This window comes from Rhinopithecus roxellana, chromosome 4, assembly GCF_007565055.1.
Source record: "Rhinopithecus roxellana isolate Shanxi Qingling chromosome 4, ASM756505v1, whole genome shotgun sequence".
In the NCBI taxonomy this organism is placed as follows: domain Eukaryota; kingdom Metazoa; phylum Chordata; class Mammalia; order Primates; family Cercopithecidae; genus Rhinopithecus; species Rhinopithecus roxellana.
Window position 1 is genome coordinate 107,429,046 of NC_044552.1, and position 23,378 is coordinate 107,452,423.

At 36.8% G+C, this 23,378-nt stretch overlaps 1 protein-coding gene and 1 long non-coding RNA gene across 14 annotated transcripts in view; one reads left to right on the forward strand and one right to left on the reverse strand.

Annotated features, from left to right (window-relative positions):
• The window catches only part of SHPRH (SNF2 histone linker PHD RING helicase), an 81,209-nt gene extending 65,879 nt beyond the window's left edge, over window positions 1–15,330 (forward strand). For 12 of the 13 annotated variants that reach the window (XM_030928834.1, XM_030928839.1, XM_030928841.1 and 9 more), the window contains 5 exons: window positions 4,962–5,054; window positions 5,671–5,757; window positions 6,553–6,731; window positions 11,859–11,939; window positions 13,350–15,330. In XM_030928834.1, the coding sequence (XP_030784694.1) occupies window positions 4,962–5,054; window positions 5,671–5,757; window positions 6,553–6,731; window positions 11,859–11,939; window positions 13,350–13,446 (537 nt within the window). In that variant the 3' untranslated portion in view covers window positions 13,447–15,330. Of the gene's footprint in view, window positions 1–4,961; window positions 5,055–5,670; window positions 5,758–6,552; window positions 6,732–11,858; window positions 11,940–13,349 lie in introns of those variants that run through there. The other variant, XR_004056837.1, reaches the window with a different exon arrangement.
• The window catches only part of LOC115896919, a 77,451-nt gene continuing 67,154 nt past the window's right edge, over window positions 13,082–23,378 (reverse strand). Inside the window, exon 3 of the long non-coding RNA XR_004056838.1 lies at window positions 13,082–16,928. This is a non-coding gene — a long non-coding RNA (uncharacterized LOC115896919). The remainder of the gene's footprint in view (window positions 16,929–23,378) is intronic.

The window sequence follows — 23,378 nt, forward strand, 5'->3', positions numbered from 1 at the left end:
GTGTTGTCGAGCACCTTTTCCTATACCTGTTACCTATTTGTATGTCTTCTTTTGAGTAATATCTTTTCAGGTCCTTTGCCGATTTTTTACTCAGGTTGTTTTCTTGCTCTTGAGTTTGAGTTTCTCATATATTTTGGATAATAACTCCTTATCACATGTGTGGTTTGCAGATATTTTCTCCTTTGCTGTAGATTGCCTTTGTTAATTATTTCCTCTGCTGTGCAGAAGATTGTTACTTTAATGCAATCCTATTTATCTTTTTGCTTTTCTTGCTTGTGTTTTTTGGGTCGTATCCAAAAAGGCTTTACCAAGATCATTGTCAAGTAGTTTGTAGTTTTGGGTCTTATATTTAAGTATTTAATCCATTTTGAGTTGATTTTTATATATGGGGTGAGATAAGGGTCCAGTTTTATTCTTCTGCATGTGGATAACTGGTTTTCTCAGCACAGTTTATTGAAGAGACTGTGTTTTCCCCATTGTGTGATCTTCTTATGTTTGTTAAAGATTGGTTGACTGTGTATGTGTGGGTTTATTTCTGGGCTGTCTCTCCTGTTCCATTGGTCTGTATGTCTGTTTTTATTTCAGTAGCATACTGTTTTTATTACTGTAGTTTTATAATGTGTTTTAGAATCAGGGAATGTGGTATCTCTAGCTTTTTGCTCAAGATTGCTTTTGTTATCCAAGGTCTTTCATGGTTCCATATGAATTTTAGAATTGTTTTTTTCTATTTATCTTTGTCTGTTTTATGTTGCCATAGCAGAATATTTGAGACTGGGTAATTTATAAAGAAAAGGAGTTATGGCCAGATATGGTGACTCATGCCTATAATCTCAGTGCCTTGGGAGGCCGAGGCAGGAAGATCACTCGAGGCCAGGAGTTCCAGACCAGCCTGGGCAACATAATAAGACTCTATCTCTCTGAAAAAAAAAAAAAATTCAAATTAGCCAGGCATGGTGGTGCACACCTGTAGTCCCAGCTACCCGGGAGACTGAGGTGGGAGGATCACTTGAGCGCAGGAGTTCAGGGTTGCAGTGAGCTGTAATTACACCACTGCACTCCAACCAGGGTGACAGCACAGGACCCTGTCTCAAAAAGAAAAAGAAAGAAAAGAAAAGAGAAAGTGTACTCCTTTTTCTGTAGGCAGGGAAGTTGAAGGAGATTGCCCTTCTGGTGAGGGCTTCCTTGTTACATGATAACACGGCGTAAGTCACAGGGATAGCAGACGGGTACAAAGAGAGAGCAACAAACAGGAGGAGGAAACTTACATTATAACAGCCTGCCCTCACAGGAGCTAATTCTTCTTGCACAAGAAAGAATTTAGTCACTACCAAGAGAATGGCACCAAGTCATTCATGAAGGATCCACCCCCATGACGCAAAACACCTGCCACTAGGCCCGACTTCCCAACACCTCCATGCTGGGTATCAAATTTCAGCATGAATATCGCTGAGGACAAACTCAAATCATAGCACTATTTCCATGAAAAATGTCATCGGAATTTTAATAGGGATTGCATTGAATCTATAGATTGTATTAATATTTATGTAACAATATTATTTCAGTTCATGAACATATGTCTTTCCATTTATTTGTGTTCTCTTTAATTTTTTTATTAATGTTTCATAGTTTTCAGTGTACAAATCTCTCACCTTGATTAAATTTACTCCTAAGCGTTTTTTTTTTACGGTATTATAAATGGGAATTTTTTATTGATGTCCTTTTTGGATCATTCATTGTTAGTTATAGAAATGCTACTGATTTTTGAGTTTCTTTTGTATCCTGAAACTTTACTAAATTCATTTCTTTTAACAGGTTTTTGGTGGAATCTTTAGAAATTTGTATATATAAGATCATGTCATCTGCAAACAGTTTAACTTCCTCCTTTGAAATTTGAATGCCTTTTATTTCTTTTCCTTGCCTAATTACTCTAGCTAAGACTTCCGATACTATGTTGATTAGCAGTGGCAAGAGTGGGCATTTGTGTTTTGCTGATCTTAGAGGAAAAGCTTTCAGCTTTTCACCACTGAGTATGTTGCTAGCTGGTAGGCTTGTCATTTATGGCCTTTATTGTTTTGAGGTACGTTCCTTCTATACGTAAGTTGTTGAGAGTTTATTAAAGTATGTTGAATTTTATCAGATATTTTTTCTGCAAATACTAAGATGATCATTTTTTTCCTTTATTCTGTGGTGTATCACATTTATTGTTTTGCATATGTTAAACCATCCTTGCATGCCAGAGATGAATCCCTGTTGATCATTGTGAGTGCTCCCTTCTAATGTGTTGTGGGATTTGGCTTCCTAGTATTTTGTTGAGGATTTTTGCATGTTTTCATCAGAGATACTGGTCTGTAATTTTCTTATAGTATTCTTGTCTGACTTTAATATCAGAGTACTTCTGGTCTTGTAAAATGAATTAAGAATATTCTCTCTTCAGTTTTTTAGAAAAGTTCAAGAAAGATTGGTATTAGTTCTTCTTTAAATGATTGTTCAGCTTTACCAGTGAAACCACTAGTTCCTATGCTTTTCTTTGATGGGAGACTTTTTATTACCAACTTAATCTCCTTACTACATACTGGTCTATTCAGATTTTCTATTTCTTTGTGATTCAGTCTTGGTAGATTGTATGTTTCTGGGAATTTATCCATTTCTTATAGATTTCCTGATTTGTTGGCATATAGTTTTTCCTAAGCCTCTTACGATTTTCTGTATTTCTGTGGTATCAGTTTTAATGTCTCTTCTTTCATTTATAATTTTTTTAATTTCACTCTTTTTTTTTCTTAGTGTGCCTGAAGGGTTGTTCATTGTGTTTATGTTTTCAAATAACCAACTAAGAATTTCATTAGTCTTTTCTGTATTTTTTTTTTTCCGTTCTCTGTTTCATTTATTTCTGCTCTGATTTTTATTATATCCTTCCTTCTGCTGACTTTCGGCTTACTTTGCTCTTCTTTTTCCAGTTCCTTGTGGTGCAACATTAAGTTGTTTATTTGGAACATTTCTCTTTTTTTATGTAGTTGTTTATTTCTATAAGCTTCATTATTAGAACTGCTTTTGCTGAATTCCCATACCTTTTATTATGTTGTATTTCCATTTTCATTTGTCTCAAGATATTTTTAATTTTTCCTTTTAATTGCTTCATTGATCCATTGAATGTTCAAGAGCATGTTATTTAATTTCTACATTTTTGTTATTTTTCCAAAGTTCCTCCTATTGTGGATTTCTAGTTTCATTCGATTGTCAGAGAAGATACTTGACGTAATTTCAGTCTGAATTTGTTTTCAAGACTTGTTTTGTAACCTAACATTTTCTGCTAGGAAAGTAGGAAGTAACTAGACTGGGACGAAATGGTTCAGAACTGTAGCATTTGAAAGGGATCATTGAGCGCTACCACTGAACTGGCCAGTTGTTGATAAAAGTGAATGCTCTGTTCTTTTCCTCCATAGAGATAGCACTACAGTGCTAGGAATGTTGGTTATAAAAAAATTATTCTACTTTTTTTTTTTGAACTTTTAGTAAGAAACATTAATTGGTGGAAGGATTCATAGTTATCCTGGTATTTCACTTGAAATATTTTTGAAAGTAAGCGCTTGCAAGGAACATGGATGTTTTTGTCTAAATTCTGAAATGATCACCTTTACACTAATTTCCTATTTTCTCTTCGCTCTTATTTGAGATAATTATTAGACTGAAATAGGTTCTTTGTAGTACATTTCTAATCTTGCAAGTATACTTGAAAGTCTGCGTATCCAGAGAAAATAAGTGTAGAATCATGATTTTAGCATGAGGATTTTAAAACTTTTTCTATTATTCTATCTTGCTGACTTAAAATTAGTATAGCTTTCTTTCTTGTTTTGTTTGTATTTTTACCTTTGAATGTGTCTTCATGTAAAAGTGTGTTGAGAGGATTGAGGGAGAGGGTTATGCTGCTGTGGAAATATTTTTCTTTCTTTTTGGTTAAATCTGCCCTCCCTTGTGGTATAATCTAGGTCATTATAGTGCTCATATTTAATATCTCAGAAAGATAGTAAGTTCTTGAGTGTTTACTCCTTACCAGATGTTAGGCTAAATACTTTGTATACATTTGCTCATTTAATCATCACAGCCACCTTTGGAAAGAGATATAATTATCATTCAGCCCTGTTTGACAGATGAGGAAACAAAGGGTTAGAAACTGTAACTAGTGAGTTGCAGAACTATGAGTTCAACTTAAATTTGTCTCATTCAAAATCTCATAACCTTAATTTCTCTGTCATACCATCTCTGAGAGTACTCCAGAAGGAAAACTTTCTCATTGAGGGCTGCAGAAATACGTGCACTATTTTCCTCACTTTCTTATTTCTCCATTTTAAAAGTCATTTTTTCACTTTCATCCTCGTCTGATAGAAATGGTTATGGAAGATGAAAAAAAAAAAAACACAGTTTTAAGTGTCTAGCTTTGTATGAATCTGTCTCATTCTAAGAGAGCATCATTTGTACCTCTGTCATTGTTTTTGGTAATACCCTTGCAAGAAAACGTTCTCCGTTGGTTGGATCCTTCACTGCTTAAGTTGGGAGTTTTGATTCATTGTATTCTTAACATTTCTAATGACATAATATCTGAAGAAAGGAAGAATAAATGAAGAGTGTTTTAAAATATCATTTCTGCTAATCTAATGTAACAAAATTTTGTAACTATAAAACCTGACTACTTAACTAAAAGATATTATCTTCAGGGTCATAGCACTGAATGACTTTCTGGCATTCTTTTACATTCAAATGTCTGGGTGTAAATTTAATGACTTCTACATTTCAAAGCTAAAGAAAATTTCCAGCAAACACAAAATGGAAAAGAGTAAACACACCTGATAATTTGTTTTGATGCATTTGTAGCTTTGATAATAAAAAGTATTTTATATTGCTTTTCCTTTCTATTCTTAACTAGATTTTATGTAGTAGTAATGTGTATTTTTTGTGTGTGTTCAAAGGGCAGCCATTCTACAAAAGTGGAAGCTGTGATCAGAACTCTGATGAAAATACAGCTTAGAGATCCAGGGGCCAAAGCACTCGTTTTCTCAACGGTATAATCAACATTTTCATCCTCAATATTAACTCGAACTGATTTTCCCTCACTAATCAGTTTGCAGCTGAGAACTAATTTTTAATGTTTACTCTTTGATTTTTTTCCCAAATCCATAAGATAGAATTATTTTTAGAGAAATGTGATGATGCTTCACAAGGCAATTTGTATAGCTACATTTCATGATTTTTTATTAGTTTCATTTAAGGATTTTCTTAGTTTAATATTTTTAAAATTGAAATTTCTGACCTTGAGAGTCTCATTTCACAAGAATTTGGGTTAAGAAAAGAAAATCTACTGAATAAAGTGTTGAGTAAAACCCCTAGTTTTCATTTTAGAAAACTAAGTAACTATATTCCGGTGTGCACTCCATTATGTATTTTCTACTGTTTGTTTCTCTTAATTCCATTTTCAAAACCAGCATTTGATGCAAAAAAAAAAAATACTGTTTCAGATAGAGCTAAATAATATTGATAGTACTACATTTGAGGGCTTTGGTTTTGGTTTTATTTGCTTAACTCCAGTATAAAAGTCATTTTGATTTAATTACTTTTCAGATACCCTTAGATAAACGCTACATATAAATATTGGTTTTCTAATTGTTTTATGTGTTCTAGTGGCAAGATGTATTAGATATTATTTCAAAAGCTCTCACTGACAACAACATGGAATTTGCACAAATCAGTCGTGTTAAGACATTTCAGGTATGTTAAGATTTTACTCCTGGTTTTTGTAGTAGATACAGTTGCAAATTGAAACTGCTGTTAACTAGCTTAGTTACATTTATTGTCTGGTGTCACATAAGCCACATAAACAGCATCTGAGTTCTTGATTCATTATAAAGTGAACATTTAGAAGCAGAGAAACTCTAGGTATTTTCAGTCTATGTAATTATACCTGTATATAACAAGACCATTGGCTTTTTAAAGATCTCCCAACTTGAGATTCTTTTTTTTTTTTTTTTTTTTTTTTAGTACAGGAAAAGATTACCTATGATATACCTGTTGAATGGACAGGGGCCTCGCATTGCAAGGATTAAGTTCTAAAGTCACTGTCAGGCAGAACTGCAAGTGGTCACAATTATCCTTACATCATGCTCAGCATAGTGACAGACGTATGACCGCAAGCACACACAGAGACCAAATGAAAATTTAACAGATTCATGTCTCTTACCTCACATTCACTCTAGCACATTCTTTCTCTTTCTCTCTTTTTCCTCTAACCTCATATAGTTTAATTTGCATACATCACATGCATCTGTCTTGTGATTCCTCTAGATATTATGAAGAACAAGAGAGCTTATATGATACATTTCTTCATAATTAAAATCAAGCGACAAGTTTACATTTTCTAAAGTTGGTTATTTTGCATTTAAGTTTCTTAGCCATTACCTTTCACAATAGTAATAGATAGCATTAGACGTCTTTAAAGTGAGCTATTACATACTGCTCTTATTTTAACTGATCCAGCTAAAATTAAAATGTACCTTTCTTTTTTAGGAGAACCTTTCAGCATTTAAACGTGATCCCCAAATCAATATTTTGCTGCTGCCCCTGCACACAGGTTCTAATGGATTAACTATCATTGAAGCAACTCATGTTCTCTTGGTGGAGCCCATATTGAACCCTGCCCATGAGCTTCAGGCCATAGGGAGGGTGCACCGAATTGGACAGACAAAGTAAGGACTAAAATTAGAATCAGTCACATTTGCTTCAGTTTTCTGAGAAACCAAATCAGTCTTTAGACTCTTCATTTATGTTCATCATAGCCTACTTGTTTTTAATTACTTCCTTAGATACTACATTTTTTAATTATTTATTTTATAATTTATTTATTTATAACTTTTTAATTATTTAATTAAAAGGCATGAGATTTCCAACCCTCCCTTCTCTCCAAGAAGCAAACCCCCAAATTGTTCCAAATTTTTCTCTTCCTTCCCACAAAAACCTTATCACTTTATCCAAAAAAAAATTGTTAGAAATGCTTAAGACAGCTACAAAGTTGAAGGCATCCATCATGCCTTTGAGGAGAATGGAGTTTTGACTAAAGTAGTCCCGTGTTTAAAAGAAGACATACCTTGTACATGACTGAAAATAAATGACTCCTTTTAAAATTCTTAACCTTAAGAAAAGACACCTCCTAGGTCAGCTCCAAGAGATCATTAGATTCAGTTTAAGGCCCAAAGCAAACCTAATAGTGAATATTATTATATGGCATGTATTAGCTTTATTCATATATCAGAATAGACAGTTATCTTTGATAAGGCCTGCTAAATGTGTTACCTTCTGGATGTTTAAAAAAGAAGTATCTTTTTTATTTAGAAATGTTAAATATCTTCGATGTTTAAAAAAGAAAAAAAAACACACATCCGTAATAAGCACTTATTAAATCAATATTTATTGAGTACCTACTGTATGTCAGGCATTATTCTAAATACTGAAGATTCAAATTGAATGATACATAATTTGTTTCCCCAAGTAGGTCACTGTGTAGTACAGGAAGCGCGATTTAAAGTGTTGGGTACAATGTGCAAAAGTATAATAATAAAAGGACTGTGTTAACAAAAGAAGGTAATGATCACTCGAGCCCTACAGGGTCAGGAAAGGCTTTATGATGTTGAGTCTTGAAGGAATAATTGTTTCAAAGTTGGCTGGAAAAGGGTAGTCACACAGCCAAAGAGAGTTAGATATGCAAAAATATAGTGGTGGAAAATGACATGACATTTCTAGGGACTGTAAGGAGTTTGGAACTGTTGCAGTGAAAGTATGAGAAAGGGATCATTGGCAGGAAATGAAGTCTTCTGTGTCATACTCGGAAATGTAGACTGTCCTGTAAGTAGTAGCGGGAGAGAAAATAAAGGGTTTACTTGTAAACAGGGAAGAGACATGTTTATTAAACCCCTTAACAAATAGGGCAAAGTAACTGTAATAAATGCAGGCTTCTTCTAACTTACCACCAAGCGTCATTTAAAATGCAGTCACGTCTTTACTTGTTTTTTGTTGGTTTTCTTCTGTGTTTTTAAATACTGATATTTTGTCCTACCAGTGTTCTTTTAAAGCATAGGCTGGACTAGTCTCATATTTAAAACCACAAGTCCAAATGGCCATTCAGCATTACCCAACAATCTTACTATGCCTCCCAAGTGAATCTGTTTTTTTCTACCTTCTGAGGAGTCTGTCTTAAGTCTGTCTTCTTTCTCACCATTGCAATCTTGCCTCATACAGGGGAAACATATACAATCAGATTAGAAGTACCTCATCTTTCCATCATCAACTTGAACAGTCTGCCTGCATCAGTACTCACATGCTTTTTGGTAGATTTTTATTGAGTATCTTCTGTGTGCCAGGTACTGTTCTAGGAACATGAGATGTCCTCATGGAGCGCAATTCTAGCTGTAACGGGGTTGGTAGACAGAAAGGTGGTAAACAATAAACATAAGTACAATCTAGACTATGTTCGGAGCTGGAAAAGTAGAGCGGGGTGAGGAAGTAAGAGTGCAGTGTTTGGGCAGGAAGGCATGCAAGGCCTTATTGAGAAGGTCTGAGGAAGGACTTGAAAGAAATGGGAAAATGGGAAAGTTAGTCATACAGCTGTCTTGCAAAAGAACGTTCAAGTAAACAGTGCATTTGGTGCAAAGGCCCTAAGTCAGAAGTATAGTATGTTAGAAGAATAGCAAGGAACCACAGTTGCTAAGGGGGAGAGAAGCAGGAGTTGAAGTGAGCGCGCTCAGTGGGGAGAGGGATTATATTGGGCCCAGGAAGCCACTGTGAGGACAGTGCTTTTGCCCTGTGTGAAATCAGGAGCCATTGGAAGGCTTTGAGCAGAGGCCTGGCATATCTTAAGTTTTAAAAGAATCATTCTGAGTGCTATGATGGGGTGGGAGTGAAGGGGAACAAGGGAGAGTAGAAGCAGGGAGAGTCTTGGAGGCTATTGCAGTCATCCTGGTGAGAGCTGAAGGTGACCTGACCATGGCGGTAGCAGTGCACATGGTAAGGAGTGGTCAGGTTCTGGATATATTTTGAAGATAGAACTGATAGTACTTTTGGACAGACTAGACATGGGGTGTGAGAGGGTCAAGGATAACACCATGGGTTTTGGCTTGGACAACTAGAAGGATGAAGTAACCTTTAGCTGAGCTGGAGCAGTCTACAGGGTAGAACAGATTTGGTAAGAGAAGAACTGACATTCAAATGGAGATTTCTATTCTGTAACTAGATGTACAAGTACATTAAGTCACGAGACTGAATGAGATTACCTAGGGGTGAGTTTAGATAGTGATAGAATTTAGATAGAGGACCATGGACTGAACTCCAGGGCACCAAATTTCAACTATTCTAGGAGAGGAGAAGAAACCAACAAAGGTAACAAAGATCAAGCAGTGAGTTAGAAGAAAACCAGAAGACGGGTGTCCTAGGAGCCAAGTAAAAAATGTACCTCAAAGAAGAGCATATGGTCACCTGTTGCAAGTGCTGTGAAAAATGTCAAGGAAGATAAGGATTGAGAATTGATCATTAGATTTAGCAACATGGAGATCAAAATCAGGTTAAGTGGTAGAGGTGACAGTCTGACTTTAGTTTTGGAGAAAATGGGATTTTGTGTGTTTCTTTTTTAACAAATACTTGTATAACAAAGAGAGGTTAGGTAACTTGCCCATGGTCAGACAACTAGTAGAAGCAGTTGCAGATTTCAGGCACAGCCATTCTGCCTTCACAGTACAAGCTTTAACCACAGTGCACCGCTGCTTCTGTGTGGCTGGTACAGCTAGTATTTGAGGAGTTTTGCTGCAGAGAAAAGGAAGAGAATGAGATCAAGAGAAGTATTTGTTTTTCCTTTCAAATGGGAGAATTAGAGAATGATTCATTAGAGACAACAAAAACTAGTGAAGGAGGAGAACAGGGAGAATGCTTGACGGTGTCCTTGAGTAGCCAAGAGGATACGGGATGGAACACTGAAGTGGAGGGAGGGGTTGGTAGGCAGGAGCATGGATATGTCATCCAGTAATAGGAAAGTACCTCATATGCCTTCCCTTTTATTACAGCAGAAGTATCCCTTTTCTTTCAAAAGCCACTCATTCATTTGTCCTGGATTCCATTCCTTCTCGTATTTTCAAGGACAGGTATACATTTCCCTTGTACAGGTTGAGTATCCCTTAACTGAAATGCTTTAAGTGTTTTGCCTTTAGAATTTGTTCAGATTTTAGAATATTTGCATATACATAGTGAGATATCTTAGGAATGAAACCCGAGTCTAAACATGAAATTTATTTATGTTTCATATACAACTTCTACACATAGCCTGAAGGTGATTTTATATAATATTTTAAATAATTTTGTTCACGAAAGCAAGTTTTTACTGTGTTTTCACTGTGACTCATCACATGAAGTCAGGTGTTGAATTTTCCACATGTCACATTGGCACTCAAAAAGTTTTGGATTTTGGAGCATTTTGGATTTTGGGTTTTTGGATTAGGGATACTCAACCTGTCATATATTACCCCATAAATATGTCTTAATATTATCCATCTTTAAAAAGAAAAAAACACTCCGATATATCCTACCTCCATCTCTACTTTTTTATCCCCCATTCTCTGTCAAACTGTCTGGTTTATTTTTCTCTCCACCATATCACTGAAGTGAGGCTTATAACATTTTTAGTGACCTACTTCTTGCCAGTGGTCTGAGGGTTCTTTGTCTACACCCCTTCGATGAATTTTTCTAGTCTTAGGGCTTTAGGTAGCTTTTACGGATTGATGACTCTCAGGTATATATTCCCCAGCCCAGACATGCCCATATAACTCCTGTCCCAGGTGCATATATCCAGTTCTAGCTCTGCACACATTTCTCTGGACTCACCTTGGATACCTGTCTAATAGTTATCTGATAGGTTTCACATGGACAAAACAAAATTGTGTTGCATCTGCACTCTCACTCCCACCCTGAGCTTTCCCCATCTTATAATCTGGCACTGTCATCTGTTCCTGCCTGGATCAGGAATCTAGGACTCTTCTATATTTTTGTTTTTACATCTCACATCCCAGTCATCTTTTAAGTTTTGTCAGCTCTGCCGCCAAAAGATACTCCAATTCTACTTGACTGCTGTCTCCACTGACACAACCATAGTGCATTCACCCTTACTTACCCAGATGACTACAGAACTTAACTGACTTCTCTGGTGCTCTTCTTGCTGAACAAGAAATACATCCTCCACACAGTCGCCAAAGGGATTTCTAAAGTACGGTCAGGTATACATCAAATCATGCATACAAACCCACCAAGGGCTTCCCGTTATAACCACAATACAATTCAAATGCTTGGTCACATCCTGGAAGGCCCTGTGTGACCTGGCCCCTGCACACTTCTCCACCCTTATTTTCACCTCTCTCCCTTGCTTACAGGATGCTTCTGCCGTGCTAGCCTTCTTTTGGCCTCTTGAACATGTTAGACTTGTTCCAGGCATGTTCCCTTCCCAGGGAATGTGCTGTTTCTTCCATTTGGATGTTCTTCCTACTCCTCCTTTGCCTACTGGCCTCATTCCCATCACTGTTGTTTCAGTTTGCATGTCAGCCTCCTCCCAGCATTATATTTACCTGAAACTGTCTTACTCCTTCATGTGTTTATTGTCTGTCTCTCATTAGAATGCCGTCAGGAGATTAAATAGTTCATTTTGTTTGCTGCTGAACCCCTCCTAGCACCTGCCACAAGTGGGCACCAACTGACTGATGAATATAGCATGTAAAATGTGAAGTCAGTTTGTACTGATTCGTTTTACTGTGTTTTTAAGCTTAAATTTTTTCTGTACCTTTTAGACCTACTATTGTACACAGATTCTTAATTAAAGCAACAATAGAAGAAAGAATGCAGGCAATGCTGAAAACTGCTGAGAGGAGGTAGGTAATAATTTATGACAAGTAGAAGGGGGAAGGTTTTCCTGTTAAAAGTTTGTATCTTTGGAACTTCTTCACTTAGATGACGACAAAAAATACAACACAAATACTTTTTAAAAGCAAGGTCTGATGTTTTGCCTTTTCACTGTTTCCCAGTCAGTGTTCCAGACTTTGTATATTTGAATTAATGTATTAATCGTAACATAAATACAAACTATACTACATTTCTTTGCCACATTGGATCACTTTCTAAACAAAATATATCTTTATGCCTGACATAAGCCTTAGTCTCATATGTGGAAACTAAACTCTTATTGCTACTTTCTACATCACACTTGTTAGTCATGTGCAGGTATAAATATCTGAACTTTAAAATTTGACTGTAAAATTTAAAATTTGGGAGTCTGAGGCAGGTGAATAACCTGAGGTCGTGAGTTCGAAACCAGCCTGGCCAACATGGCGAAACCCCCGTCTCTATTAAAAACACAAAAGTTAGCCAGGTGTGGTGGCACGCGCCATAGTCTGAGCTACTTGGGAGGCTGAGGCAGGAGAATCGCTTGAACCCAGGAGGTGGAGGTTGCAGTGAGCCAAAATCATGCCACTGCACTCCAGCCTGGGCAGCAGAGCAAGACTGTGTCCCTGGGGAAAAAAAAAAAAAAAACTTGATTGGTTAAGATTAATTGTGGTGTCAATCCAAAGACAGAACAAAAGCAGAGAGACCAAACCAGTCTTAATTTTAAAAGCTTGACTCTGGAATCATAGAACACTCTAATATTTATGCTATAATTTATTTAAATCTTTTTGAAAACATAAATCTTTCTACATCTTTAGGAGGTCGGTAGGATTGGAAGGTACCCAGGGAAAAGATGATTGCCTTAGAAGGGATTGTCACATAGCAAAGAAGCAATTTGAAACCACAAATTTTCTTCCATTGATGGTTTCTGGGAAGGAAAGAGGCTTCCACAGGAGCCTTTTTACCTAAAACATGAAGGCTTTTTAAAGTTCTTGTTTCCTTGTGTATCAGACTTCAGTGATTTTTATTTAGGTTGTTTTAATAAAATAAGCAGTTATGAGTTGTTTGAAATTCTCTTGAAACAGTTTAACTTTAGGTGGTAAGAAGGTAATTTGTAAGGTGAGAGCCTTAGTAGCAGTTGTCAAGAGTTTTGTTCTTTGTTCTGTTAATTGCACAGAGAAAAAAACATTTTGACAAACCCTAAACGTAATATATAGAAGTCTTCACTAGTTTTGACAAGTTATAACAATGATCTTATCACTTGCTTTCCTCTGGGAGTTTCTTATAGCCCAGTTACAAAAACTTAAGAAAAAATATGTGTCTAGTTCGTATTACTACAAATACAATCACTGATGGCTTGGGGTTTCTTTCTCACTGTGCTCATTTGGAAAACCTTGCAGTCACACGAACTCATCAGTGAAGCATTCAGAGGCTTCCGTCTTGACCGTGGCTGACCTGGCAGACCTGTTTACCAAAGAAACTGAAGAGCTTGAATGAACTACACTTGATTCATTCCATGGACTTTAGTGTATTAATAAACTTTCATAGCTGTAGAGCAAAGTTACAAGTTTTAAAAACCCAGTAGATAACAGTTACCACTGTTTCTAGTTGAATGAATTTGTTTCTTGTTCTGGTTATACAGTGGCCTAGTACTTACTGAGTCCTTTTCAATATACTGTTTTCAGAAGATCTATAAAGATTTTTAATTTTACACTCCTAATAAAATATTTATTTTTTGTCCCAAATAATATCTATATCTGACGATGCAAGGGAATTAAGAGAGGTAATGTGTACTTTTCTTATGATAAGATCAGTCATAAAAAGAGTTGGAATAAGAAAGTAAACTAGTCTAGTTTTATATGACCTGGTATATTCAACCAACATAGATCTCAGTTTTTGGAAGGGCCTTCAGTATCTTTAGCACATGATTCACCAGTATCTTGTTAGTAATATTTTAAGTAGATGGTGAATTACATTAATTCATTTTTTGAGTAGGCTTATACCATAACTTTACAACTAGTAATTTTGCAATAATACAACTCCTTAGAATAAGTTAATGTTAGACAGTTATTTCTTTCTTCTGCATCTTGCTACTGAAAACAAAAACAATGAAAATATTCATACTTCTATTATGTGTAAAGTGGTGTTAGTGTAGACAGTTGACTCCAAATAGATTTTTTTAATGTATTAATGATTACCTTAAAATTATCTGCTTTCTCTACTCTTAATTTTTCTTATTGTTAAAGTTTTTATATGTTGTAAGATTGATGTATCTGTAAATATTGCAGTTTTTATGATTTTGTGTTATTATAACATGGAAATATGGCAGGGTTTTGTTTCAATCATTATTATACTGATGTCTTGGATTCTTTTTCTCTCCCATGTTCTTGTGTAACTAGAACTTTTTAGCCAGTGATATCTGAATTCATGGTAGAGTTGTTATTTCACTCCAGTTGTTCCTCCCTTAAGCACGAGTCTTTGACCTTTTGAACAAGAGAATGCCATGTTCACATAAGCGAATCGTTGCAAGTGCTAATAACCAAGTGTTCTTCTTCTGTGAGGAATTAATGGACTTTGAAATTGCTGAATAAGGAGTAGCTTGTTATATCCTAGCCATTTGATGTAATACAAATGTTCTTGTTTGGCTTCCTTTTCTTTGAGCCTTCAGAGTTTTAAAGGACCTTTTTTGACCCTCAGGACTTATTAGCTCCTAGTTAGCTGCCTGGCAAACTCATAGAACCATCCCCTGGATCCCATTTGTCCGAGAGGCTTTGGTGCTCAGTTAAGGTGCATTTTCTTACTCTAGGTTTATAGAGTGATGTAATTCAACTGAAGAAAACACACACATGCTTTTGGTGCTTATTCTTCAGTTAAAAGGAGGTATGCATTGATTCTTTTATATGAAATTAAATCAAACTTATTTTTATAGCTCTTTACATATTAAAAAGAGCTTTCCTGTACATTTACATGTTTAATTTGCCCAACAATCTTGTGAAGTTGATACAATTAATATCATTCCTGTTTTAAAGGTAGAGAACTGAAGTTCAGATACATTGAAACTTTCTTAGGACATGTAGCAAGTAAACAGTGGAGCCCAGGTACCCTGACTCCATATCTTACATTCTTTTACTAATAACATGTCATACTGAGATTCAGAAGGCCCATGCTTATAATTTAAAAATGAGACTACTTCAGTATTTCTTTGTGTTTATTTTCTACTATTCCTTTCTGAGCTATGTTTTAGAGAAAACAATTTGATATGCTTCAATTTTGTAAAAACAAATTACATATATATATAAAAATTATCTGTATTAGACAAAAACTGTTTTTATTTATTTCTGTAAGATATCAATTAAATAAATATTTTAGTGGAAATGAAAATTGTGGAATTCTTTGATTTCTGAGCCTTAGAACATATAGGGTTTTTTGATTTTTTCTTTCAACAAAATATATCAAAATGGCTAATACTACAGAATCCCATATTTTATATACATTTGTTACATCTTAAAAACAATTGTGACAGTTTCCAATTGTTCAAAACAAATACAAATCTGATCCTCACATTTTCTTGGCTACAAACAAAGGATTTTTTAAGTTTTCTTCCTCTATTATTTTATAGCCTCTGAAACATTACTATGTTTATAAGTAGTTGTTCTTAAATGGGTGCTATGCTAATGAACTAGTGAGAAAAAATGAGATAGCCACAATTGTTAGAATAGCCCCAGTCATTAAACTTAGATGTGTTTGGACCTGGAGAATCATTTTCTGTTACTTGATTCCAGATGAGTTTACTAGAACTGAAAAGATACATACAAAAGTGTATATACCTTACTTCACAGCCATTTTGCTTCAAACCAGGATAACTTTACTGTGTTTATTGCAGCATCAGTGTTTCTATTTGTATGTGACCTGAGCTGAATAAGCCATGCATTCAGTTTTAGGAATTGTTATCTTTCATGTCACATGAACAACAAACTAAAAATCTTAACATGATAATTCAACATGCAACTACTAATACTTTACAAATAATGATCAGACCAACTATTTATCTAAATATTTAGGAACTGAATTTAACAGTGCAAGATTAATCACCAACGCAAGCTCTCCTTTCAGGTGGACAAAGTAAGAAATCATGTCGTTTTAATCTCCTGCTCTCATTTAATAGCTCTTCCAGTGTGCTTAAGTTATTTGTGTTTATTAAACGACAAGATAACCTTTCAGAAATGCAGAGATCACTCATGCTGAATAACCTCAGGCTTACTTAATTCAAATAAAAGGTGTCTTTCAATCTTTCTAGAATTTAGGTAAACAAAATCCCACAGTGTGCCATTTCATACTTTTTAACTGGCATACAAATGCAAAAATGAAATGTAAAAAAAAAGAATTTAAACCAATTAAATGAATTAAAAACCAATGCAAAAACAAAAAAAAAAGGCATTACAACAGAATACTACAAGCAATGCATTTTAAGCCTGTCTACTCTGATAAAGGGCATCTAGTCATTAAGACTTCTTCAAAGTGAGATCAGTTAACTGTTTATAAAATTTTCTGTTTACAAGAATCCCTGTGTACCTCTGTTACATTGTGAAGCCCACATGAATGCTTATCACATGTAAGGGTTGAATATGAACCATTTGCAAGCCTTCCCTTAGAGGAAGGCTATGTAAGTAATTGATAACCCCAAAGGGAGTTCGAGCCTTGTGCTAAGTATGTGGTGTTGCCTCTGAGTTACAAAACAGATAGTATCACATCCAGAAAATAGCACAAGTACTTGGCAGAGGCCAGAGTTGTCATCTCCATCCTTCTCCTGCCCTCAGACAGCCTTTCAGGGGCATGTATAGCTCATCTCTGAAGAGTGAAGATCCCCACACCATCCTTGTATCTTCTTCATTTAATGGCAGTGACTCTCAATACTGATTTTTGGGGACTGACTTTGTTATCTTGAAACCAAATTTTTATTGCAGCTTATGCTTCTTTTCCTGCAAAATAGAAATTTAAAAAAAAAGCCTCCATTATCTGTATAATGATCTTTGTATAGGTGACTACTATTATTAAATCAATAACTTTTTCTCTCCCTATCAAAAAATCAGCCTTTTTTAAATGGTCTGCCTTTCCAAACCCTATTGTTATCTTTGTCTCTCCAGTAAACTTGTTTTTAATGCTCCACACCTGCCTAGAGAGCATATTAGAGGAGCGACTTGTCCAAAGACACATTTTCGATCTAGGGGGTCTTTCCAGACCTGTGATTTGTATGTGCGCACAGTTCTGATCACTGACCCTTCCAGTGTTCTAAGGAGCAAACATTTGTGCTCAAATTTCCTTAGAAATCATTTCTGTACATTTTATTATTTATTTAGGATATACTTACTGAAGTTACCTGTGGTCATTTTCTGCCAAGACTATTTAACATTTACCGCATCATGTCCCTAATGCTTTACCCAGATTCATAAGGCACCTCATGCCTCTTCTGTTCTCTTGACTTCCCATAATCAAACAACTGCTATCTCCAGTTATTTTTCCAGAGCCTTTGTAAAAATTTCCATTGACGGAGAGCATCATTGCCTGTTGATAACGTTGAGTGTATTTTTCCTTTGTTCCAGAATCATGTCTTCTTTAGTAAATGCAAATCTGTGTTTTAAACAGGAATGCATTTTAGTTTCTGATCTTTATCAGAATGTTTATAAGTGATTCCGCTATTAAACTGTGAAAGCATCAGTGTGGAATGTTGTATTTACCTAAAACTTCCCCAGTGCTTTTCACTTCTCAAGTCCATAATTATAATCATGTTAATGTTTATATTCTGCAACTGACCATTTTCTACCCTGCACTCAGATTTGCCTTCCCAGGTTTTCTACCAGCATGATAGGGTGCAAGTAAAACTTTACACCTCTGTAAGAGGCACTTCTGTCTTTTTAATAAGTTGTTAATGATGACTCAAGCAGTCATCTCGTTTACGCAGTGATTTATTTTTAAGGGATTACTCTTTATGCATACAGCAGAAGATTTAGCAAGTTTCCTTCTTAAAATGGCTTTGGCCTTTCAAGCAAGATAAAGATCTCTACTGAGTAAACCACCTTTTTTATTTTTTATTTTTATTATTATTATTATTATTATTATTATTATTATTATTTTTGAGACACAGTCTGTGTTGTCCAGGGTGAAGTGCCATGACAGCTCACTGCAGCCTCAACTTCTCAGGCTCAGGTGATGTCCCCACCTCAGCCTCCCGGGTAGCTGGGACTACAGACATGCACCACCACACCTGTTTATCTTTTTGTAGAGACAGGGTTTTGCCATGTTGCCCAGGCTGGTCTAGAACTACTGGGTTCTAGCAATCCACCTGCCTCGGCCTCCCAACGTGCTGGGATTACAATAAACCACCTTTTAATTCTCTCTCTTTTTCCCTTCCTTTCTTCCATTATTCCTTATTTCCTTTTCTTCAGTCTTATTTCCTCTTTGGTTTTGAAACTGTATGTGTAGACATTGGAAAAAGCAATTTATCCACCATTACATAAAAAGGACACTTATCAGACTACTGCCCAAGCATTCCTAACTGGAGTCAGTGGACTTATGGAGGGAAAGAAGGTCCACAGGTGAGCTTCAAAGGGCAAACTCCCAACATTGTGTACCTTCCAGCAGCTTCCTAGAGACAGAGTTTCATATTGTCTGTCAGATTCTTAAAGGGATTCAAGGCCTAAAAGGACCCATTGTCATAGGCCATCAGTTTCCAAGTGTGATCCTTAGGGATCTCCAAGCCTAAGCAGTCTGAAAGGCCCTAGGATTTTCTTCATATGTGTCAATGAAAACAACATACTCAACACATTTATTAACAAAGCTGATACATGAGAAGCTGGTTGCCTTCAGTTAGGGAACTTTAAAGAGATTTGCAAAATTGTACAACAATGCCATTCTTTTCACTTAAGTCTTTGTTTTATTTTAGAAAATAGTTATTTTTCATTTCACAGTGTGTTATTATATGTTAACATGTAATAGGTTTATTATTTCTAGTTAATATTTTTATATTGCTTAGTTTTAATTTCTAATAAGGTAAATAGTTGTGGATATAACCCATATAAACAAAAGCAAAGTCTTAATAGAGTCCTTAATCATTTTGGAGCATATAAAGTATTCTTGAGCCCCAAAAGTTTGAGAAACATTGATCGCTTGTATCATCTTCAGTTTCTCTCCATCAAGAACAAGGCAAGGAATTGGCATAATTTTTTCCAGCCAAGTTCGTATCAAGGTGCTATATGCACATTTGTAGAAAGAAATCTACCCACAGCAGGTGCATTGGCTCACACCTGTAATTCCACCCCTTTGAGAGGCTAAGGTGGGTGAATCACTTGAGTCCAGGAGCTCAAGACCAATCTGGGCAACATGGTGAAACCCCATCTCTAGTAAAAATAAGAAAATTAGCTGGGCATGGTGGCGGATGCCTGTAATCACAGCTACCAGGAGGCTGAGGTGGGAGGATCACTTCATTTTAGGAGGAGGGAAGGAGGAAGAGAGGGAGGGAGGAAGGGAGGGGAAATCTGGTGGACTTAGTATAACAAGGAGTTTGATTTAATTTTGTGCCTTATGCTTTGTTTGAAAAAAAATTAAATGGTTAAGGTTGCGTATGGTAGCTTTTTAAACCAAACCCTGTCTCCATATGAACGTAAAGTGGACAGTGATGTTCTGTGCTTTGTGACCAAAGAGATAATTGTCACCTGTAATGGTCAGTTTTATCTATCAACTTGGTAAGGCTGTAATCCATTTGTTCAATCAAACACTAATCTCTGTGTTGCTGAGAAAATATTTTGTAGATGTGATTAACATCCTTAATCAGCCTATTTTAAATAAGAGAGATAATCCTAGATAACCTGGAGGATTTTATTCAGTCATTGGAAGGGTTTAGTAACAGAGTGGAGCTTCCCAGAAGAAATGCTGCCCATGGACAGCAGCTTCAGCTCATTCCTCTGTGTGCCAGCCTGCCCTGCCTGATGGCTGGCCCTCCAGATTTCAGACTTGTCTAGCCAACTCCTACAATTATGTAAGCCAATTCTTTGGGATAGATCCCTTAATTTATTGCAGCTACTGTTTTTTGTTTTTTTTTTTCTCTGAATTGTGACCGGTACACCACCCTTGGGGAAGACTTTCAAATGTACAAAAGAAGGTACCCAAACTATCAGATTTTTGCTCAGCAAATGGTGATACTGTTTATGCTGCCACTTTTAAACAGCACGATAATGTTTCTAAAAAAAAATACCCAAAAATATTTAGCCATGACCTAAACACGTAAAGAATAAAGGTTGTGAAAATAAAAAGAGAGAGAAAGAGAGGTTGGCTAGGCGTGATGGCTCACATCACACCTGGAATCCCAGAACCTTGGGAGGCCCAAGTGGGCAGATTGCTTGAGGCCAAGAGTTTGAGATTAGTCTGGCCAACATGTGAAAACCCTTTCTCTATTAAAAATACAAAAATTAGCTGGGAATGGTGGCCCATGTCTGTAGTCCAGATGCTGAGACACAAGAATTGCTTGGACCAGAGAGGTGGAGGCTGCAGTGAGCTAGATCATGCCACTGCACTCCAGCCTGGGCTGCAGAGCAAGACTGTCTCAAAAAAAAAAAAAAAAAAAAAAAAACCTTGGGTGGGTGATATCGTTTGGATATTTGCCCTTTCCAAATCTCACATTGAAATTCGATCCCCAATATTGGAAGTGGTGCCTGGTGGAAGGATTTTGGTTATGGGGTTGGAACTCTCATGAATGACTTGTTACCATATGTGTGATAATGAGTGAGTTCTTACTCTGTTATTTCCCATGAGAACTGCTTGTATAAACAATCTGGCACTTCCCTCCTCTCTCTCTCTCCATCTCTTGCTTTCTGCTTTTTGCTGCCATGTGATGCCTTTCATGAGCTTTTTCTTATGAAATCTGCAGATCAACACCAACACCCTTATTCTCATCCACTTATCAGTCACATGTCACCTATAAATGGAGACAGGAGCTAATCACTAAGAAAGGAGAGTAATTGGACTCTCATTTATTTACTCGGAGTGTATTGTTGTTTCCATGTGCATGATTACATGAGTAATTGCAGATTATACTCTCTAGCTTTAAACTCACTTTCTCGAACAAGTGACATTAAAAGATTGCTCCTACAAAGAATCCTTGTATCAAAGATAATAGTAATAATGCCAGAAAACAACAAAATAATAGCACAGCTGATACTTTTACAACTGACTACTGAGTTCTGTTAGCTATGTGACTAGGTAAAAACAATGAAGACTGATCAGATCTGTCAAGCTGTCATACAATGAAAATTCTGGATTATCAAGAAAATCTGAAATATAAATTTACACCCATTATTAATAACTACATTCCTATTTTATTTATCCATTCCCACACTGCTAATAAAGACATACCCAGATTGGATAATTTATAAAGAAAAAGAGGTCTAATGGACTGAAAGTTCCATATGGCTGAGAAGGTGAAGGAGGAGCAAAGGTACCTCTTACATGGCAGCAGACAAGAGAGCTGTGAAGGGGAACTGCCCTTAAAACCATCAGATATCATGAGACTTATTCAAAAAGCTGCCCCCGTGATTCAGTTACCTCCCACCAGGTCCCTCCCATGACACATGGAGATTATTATGGGAACTAAAATTCAAGATGGAATTTGGGTGAGGCACACCCAAACCATATCACCTATTATGTTTCAGTCAGATATATCTTTGCACTGTGACAGCCCGTAAAAGAGAATTTCAAAATACACGGAACTTAGAATCAAGTCAACATTTGCCATTTGACAAAGTGCTGAAGAACAATAATGTGGTTTGGCTGTGTCCCCATCCAAATTTCATCTTGAATTGTAGCTCTCATAATCCCCACATGTCATGGGAGGGACCTAGAGGGAGGTAATTGAATCATGGGGTCAGGTTTTCCCATGCTGTTCTCATGATAGTGAATAAGTCTCATTCTGATAGTTTTATAAAGGGCAGTTCCCCTGCACATGCCCTCTTGACTGCCACCATGTAAGATGTGCCTTTGCTCCTCACTCACCTTCTGCCATGACTGTGAGGCCTCTCTAGCCATGTGGAACTGTGAGTCCATTAAACCTCTTTTTCTTTATAAATTACCCAGTCTTAGGTATTTCTTCATAGCCATATGAAAATGGATTAATACAGTAAATTGGTACCAGTAGAGTGGGGTACTGCTATTAAGATACCAAAAAATTTGGAAGCAACTTTGGAACTGGATAATAGGCAGAGGTTGAAACAGTTTGGAGGACTCAGAGGAAGACATGAAGATGTGGGAAAGTTTGGAGCTTCCTAGAGACTTGTTGAATGGTTTTGACCAAAATGCTAATAGTGATATGGACAATGAAGTCCAGGCTGAAGTGGTCTCAGAGGGAGATGAAGAACTTATTGGGAACTGGAGCAAAGGTGATTTCTACTATGCTTTAACAAAGAGACTGGCTGCATTTTGTCCCTGCCCTAGAGATCTGCAGAACTTTGAACTTGAGAGAAATGATTTAGGGTATCTGATGGAAGAAATTTCTAAGCAGCAAAGCATTCAAGATGTGACTTGAGTGCTCTTAAAAGCATTCAGTTTTATTCATTCACAAAGATATGGTTTGGAATTGGAACTTATGTTTTAAAGAGCATAACATTTGGAAAATTTGCAGCCTGATGATGCAATAGAAAAGAAAAACCTCTGTGGAGAAATTCAAGCTGGCTGCAGAAATTTACATGAGTAATGAGGAGCCAAATGTTACTCACCAAGACAATAGGGAAAATGTCTCCAAGACATGACAGACATCTTCATGGCAGCCCCTCCCATCACAGGCCTGGAGGCTTAGGAGAAAAAATGTTTTCACGGGCTAGGCCCAGGGCCTTGCTGCTTTGTGCAATCTCAGGACTTGGTGCCCTATGTCACAGCCATGGCAAAAGGGGCCAACATACAGCTCAGGCCATTGTTTCAGAGGCAATGGGTAAATACACCCATTCCAAATGAAAGAAATTGACCAAAACGATGGGGCTACAGGCCCCGTGCAAACCCCAAGTGTTGGCAGCTTACACATGGTGTTGGCCCTGCAGGTGCACAAAAGTCAAGAACTGAGGATTGGGAACCTCCTCCTAGATTTCAGAGGATGTATGGAAACACCTGGATGTCCAGTCAGAGGTGTGCTGCAGGGCAGAGCCCTCATGGAGTACCTCTGCTAAGGCAGTGCAGAAGAGAAATATGTGGGAGCCCCCACACAGAGTTCCCACTGAGGCAATGCCTAGTGGAGCTGTGAGTAGAGGGCCCACCATCCTCCAGAGTGCAGAATGGTAGATCCACTAACAACTTGCATCATGCCACAGGCACTCAATACAGGCCCATGAAAGCATCTAGAAAGGGGGTTGTGCCCTACAAAGCCACAGGGGCAGAGCGTGAAGTTGGATGTG